General features: G+C 34.6%; 1 protein-coding gene across 1 annotated transcript; it reads left to right on the forward strand.

Moving 5' to 3' along the window:
* Positions 1-413: 413 nt before the first annotated feature.
* Positions 414-1,142, forward strand: LOC125851565 (uncharacterized). Its single transcript, XM_049531340.1, has 2 exons — positions 414-579; positions 709-1,142. Exons 1-2 carry the CDS (start codon positions 414-416, stop codon positions 1,140-1,142), a joined length of 600 nt encoding a protein of 199 aa, XP_049387297.1.
* Positions 1,143-5,360: the final 4,218 nt, after the last annotated feature.

Genomic DNA, 5,360 nt, shown 5'->3' on the forward strand with positions numbered 1-5,360 from the left:
AAACGAGCTTGATGATGCCCTTGCAACCATATCGTCCGTGATACAATACCCAGAAAAGAGTTATATCGATATACTTGAGATAGTTTTAAAAGAACAACCAACACATTGTTCACATCTGGAAGCAGAATGAGATGGGAATCCATGGTATATCGATGTAAAAAGGTACTTAGAAGCTGGCGAATATCCGAAAAAAGCAACGAGTATTCAGAAGAAAACAATCCGAAGAATGGAAAATAACTTCCTTTTGAATGGAGAGGTTCTTTATAAGAGGACATCCGATCTGGGATTACTGAGATGCGTGTATGCTGCAGAAGCCATCGTTTGAAGAAGTGCACGCTGGAGTGTGTGGGACGCACACGAATGGGATTACATTAGCAAATAAAATCTTAAGGGCGGGATACTTCTGGATGACTATGGAAAATTATTGTGGCCGATTTGTCCAAAAATACCATAAATACCAGGTGCACGGAGATCTGATCAAAGTACCACCCCACGAGCTCAATGCGATGAGTTCCCCTTGGCCATTTGCAGCCTGGGGCATGGATGTTATTAGACCGATTGAGCCTGCTACCTCCAATGGTCATAGGTTCATTTTGGTCGTCATTGATTACTTCACCAAGTGGGTCGAAGCTGCTTCCTAAAAGCTGTGACAAAGAAAGTTGTGGCCGACTTTGTTCGCAACAATTTGATGTCATTTTGGAGTTCCAGAGTCTATCATCACAAACAATAGAGCAAATCTGAATAATCAGTTGATGAAAGAGATATGTGAACAATTCAAAATTACCCACAGCAATTCAACTACATATCGCCCTCAGATGAATGGAGTTGTGGAAGCTGCTAATAAGAACATCAAGAGGATACTGAGAAAGATGATTAACAACTACAAATGTTGGCATGAAAATTTGTCTTATGCTTTGCTAGGTTACCGCACCACAATCCAAACCTCAACTAGAGCAACTCCTTACCTATTGGTATACGGAACAGAAGCAGTAATACCAGCTGAAGTTGAGATACCATCTTTAAGGTTTATTCAGGAAGCTAAATTGAGTGATGCCGAGTCGGTCCGTGATCGATATGAGCAATTAACATTGATTGATGAGAAAAAAATGAGTGTTGTTTGTCATGGTCAGTTGTATCAATAGAGAATGACTCGCGTTTTCAACAAGAAAGGAAGAGTTCGAACATTTGAGGTAGGCCAATTGGTGTTGAAACGCATTTTCCCTCATCAAGAGGAATATAAAGGGAAATTTGCACCTCACCGGCAAGGACCGTATGTTGTCCACAAGGTACTATCAAGAGGAGCTTTGGTTCTAGCAGAGATGGACGGTCAGGTGTGGCGCAAAGCTATCAATTCAGATGCCGTCAACAGATACTACATTTGAAGGATGATACTTCTTTTCTTTATTTCCTTGTAATTGCAGTTTGCTTGTAATCATTGTCACATTATGTTTTGAAACATCCCCCTTGTACTTGAACTACATTCGACCTGAATTCTCAAAAATGAGATATATATGCGGTCTATGTCGGCCTCGGTCGTTTCCTTATCAAATTTTCTATTGTCACTTCTCGAGATGGGAACTACGTTTGACCTGATTCCTGCCTCAACGGGATACGTAGGCGCCACAAGGGTTCGGTCATATTCCCAATAAGATTTCTATTTCCCCTCGTCATGGAAACTGGGACAGAATTTTTGAGAGAACCTCAAAAATTCTACAAGAAGAGTCATTTCCTACTAACAAGAGTCAAATATCATATCAAAATGTGCAACCGGGAATAATTTTGAGCAGATCTCAAATTCAAGACTCCCGTGATCATCATCAGATTTGTTTTTGAAACATCCAATTGGGACAGAATTTTTGAGAAAGACCTCAAAAATTCCATCAAGGATACTCGGACCTTCGAAGTCAACTTCAATTGCCTAAAATTGACGTGTTCTTAAAGGGTTTTAAGTTGTCTGCAAGCTACCTATCATATCAAAATCTGAGACAAAGGGTTTTGATCGTGTCGTGCATGTCGTGACAGTTAATTGGCAGAGAGAAAAAAAAATATTTAAAAAAAAAAACTTCATACCTCGCAAATGTTTTAATATGATCTTGTCTTTTGTCTACTGTGAGTCATTGGACCTAGCAGACAGAGTTTCAGAGATAGCCAGACCAGGAGCAAGGCAACTTCAACACAGATCAGTGTTCCAAAACTAACATGTTTTTGTGGATGCAGGGTATAATATGATCATCAAATAAGCTATATTTATCAACCAACTAGTCCAGGAGAACACATCCAACGAATATCTATTATGGGAGTCTCATCTGGGTGGCTGGTTCAGTCGCTTTCGAGAACTCAAATTGACGGGTAGTGAGATAGCATACTCGTATGATTGATTTAAAGTCGGCCACTGATAGATAAGACGACGTTTATAGTCATTACATACTCAAACCTCTAAGAGGGCTACTGCTTATTCAAAATGCCGAGAGGGTCATTGCATATCAAACTGCCAAGAGGGCCATTCATATTCAAATTGCCGAGAAGGCCACTCATATTTATATTGGCAAGAGGGCCATCGCATATTTAATCTCTGAGAGGGCCATTCATATTCAAATTGTCGAGAAGGCCACTCATATTTATATTGCCAAGAGGGCCATTGCATATTCAAAATGTCGAGAGGGCCATTGCATATTAAATTGCCGAGAAGGCCATTCATATTTATATTGCCGAGAGGGCCATCCTATATAAAGGCCAAGAGGGCCATCGCATATTAAATCTCCGAGAGAGTCATTCATATTCATATTGCCGAGAGGTACATCATAAAGGCCAAGAGGGCCATCGCATATTAAATCTCCGAGAGAGTCATTCATATACATATTGTCGAGAGGTACATCATAAAGGCCAAGAGGGCCATCGCATATTGATTAGTTGGTCTGGTTTATGTTGATCCACTTTTTCTCAACTCCAAGTTAGGAGCAATTGACATATTAAGATGAGAAAATTTTAGAAATAACAAAGATAATATATATTATAATAAGGCTCTATAGATATAGTTTTGATAATTGCACTTCATAACTGTAGTTTCATTTGCTATGGAAGCTGCAGTTTGTATATTTCGCTTGCAAATATACAAACAGGGTAAGTATAAACAAATGGAGGCTGCGATTTGTGTATTTTGCTTGCCCGTTTGTATATTTGACTTGCGAATATACAAGCAATGTAAGTATATGCAAATTTTGTATTTATACATGAAAGACTTTTTCAGAACTTTGCTTGTATATTTCACTTGCCAATATACAAATAGGGTAATTTATTATGAATTTTTTTTATAAATCACATACAGATAGCTAAGATAAGCATATACTAATTTTTAATTTATACAATCAGGAACCGGATTATACAAATTCTGGATTTATACAATTTGTATAATAGAAAACTGATAGGGTAAACTGATTATCATTGATTTTTTTTATAAAAAAAAATAGAAAACTGATTATGTCCTCGGTTTTTTCGAGCAAAAATACAAATAAATTTTAAATATTATTTAAAGAAAACCATTGCGGTTCCTCGTTTATTACTAGTTATCTTACAAAATTCTATGGATATCCCGATATGGTCAATTTTTTAAATGCAAAATTGTAGTTGAAGAATATAAATTAAAACGATAAAAGTATTTTATCGAAGAGCATGTGTGATCAAGTGGTAGAATTGTTCAAAGTCATAAAAAGTACCTGAGTTCAATTCCAAGTAACTACATTATTTTAGCCTTTTGTATGTATTTAGTATGATTGCATGTATCTGGGATGCCGGATACATATGACAGTGAGGAGCGAGATGGAAGGAAGGCGAATAACTTAATTTTTAATTGAATGGAGGATTGCGCCACTTAATGGTGTAACTTATTTTTTTTAAAACAATATAGAACAATATAATAAAGTTTCATAACAAACAACTATTAGAGAACAACCTAGAAAAATCGTTTGGTGTTCTTTTTATAATTTATAATAATCTTTTTGGATAATCCTAACTTAGTGCGGATAACTATTTTAAAAGTTGTTCTATAGGAAGTTGAAGAAACAGTAATTATTCTATTCTATGAGATCATGATGCTAATAAATAGTACTCCTTTCGTCTCATTTTATGTGAGGTAGTTTGACTTGACACGGAGTTTAAGAAAGAAAGGAAATTTTTTAAAATTTGTGGTCCAAAATGAATGATACAAATTTGTGTGACTGTAAATCATTTCATTAAGAGTAAAATAGACATTTTATAGTTAAATTGTTACTTAATAAAAAAAGTAAGTCACATAAATTGGGATAGAGGGAGTATGATTTTTTTTTTTTCCAAATGCTGGTAATTGTCCAAGAAATAGAAAGATTGTAGTGTCCACTACTTAACTAAATGTTGTAGAGGAAAAGGAAAAACAAAATCTCGTGGAGGACAAGAAAGATATAGCTAAGAATAGTAATTAGTGGATTCATGGAAACATAAATGATAGAGGGAGTATGATTTTTTTTTCCAAGTGCTGGTAATTGTCCAAGAAATAGAAAGATTGTAGTGTCCACCACTTAACTAAATGTTGTAGAGGAAAAGGAAAAACAAAATCTCGTGGGGGACAAGAAAGATATAGCTAAGAATAGTAATTAGTGGATCCATGGAATGTTGACAAGTAATAATTAGGGGTCAATGAGACGGTTCGGTCGATTATTTTTAAAAAATTATATCATCTTAATTTTTGGGTATGTTATAATGAATAACTAAAAATAGATTTCTTAAAACCATTCCAATAGTATAGGTTTCTCTTTATCTGTACGGTTCAGTTGATTTTCAGTTCTTTCTTTTTTACTTTTAAAATATCACTTCAAAATATATTATTATTAAAATATTTCTTTCGCAAATTTGTTCTTGAAGATGCACTTCGATTCTTCACCAAGAAGTCAAAAATGTAAAACTTTGTTGCTATATTGTATGATCTTAAACATTTAATATGAGTGCTTGCATAGATTTTGCCGTATTGTTTAATATAGTATTTATCTTAGTAACTTTTAATTTTAAACTTAATTTATTAAAGGCTAATTAAAGAGCAAAGACCCAAAATTGTCCAGTCATCAGTGGCCTAGGACCTAGGTATTATTTATATTTTGAAAAATATTATATATTTATATATAAAAGTTAACATATTGTTAATATATAAAATATATTAACATACACGCAATGTTATTCGGTTCGGTTAGAAAAATTTTCGGATGTTTTCATAAATTAAAAAGATCATCCCAATCGTTCAGGACAGTTATACACTTGAATAAAAATCTACGATTTATTTTTAAAAAAATTGCATAAATCGATTCGATTTGATTAGGTCGATCAGTTAAATTGAT

Source organism: Solanum stenotomum, unplaced genomic scaffold (assembly GCF_019186545.1).
Source record: "Solanum stenotomum isolate F172 unplaced genomic scaffold, ASM1918654v1 scaffold27100, whole genome shotgun sequence".
NCBI classification, from domain to species: domain Eukaryota; kingdom Viridiplantae; phylum Streptophyta; class Magnoliopsida; order Solanales; family Solanaceae; genus Solanum; species Solanum stenotomum.

Bases quoted from the DNA above. Each gene is read 5' to 3' on its own strand.
- LOC125851565 (XM_049531340.1), top strand. From the start codon at position 414: ATGGAAAATTATTGTGGCCGATTTGTCCAAAAATACCATAAATACCAG. The intron at 580-708 runs GTCATAGGTTCA...TTGGAGTTCCAG, and splicing joins TGAGCCTGCTACCTCCAATG to AGTCTATCATCACAAACAAT.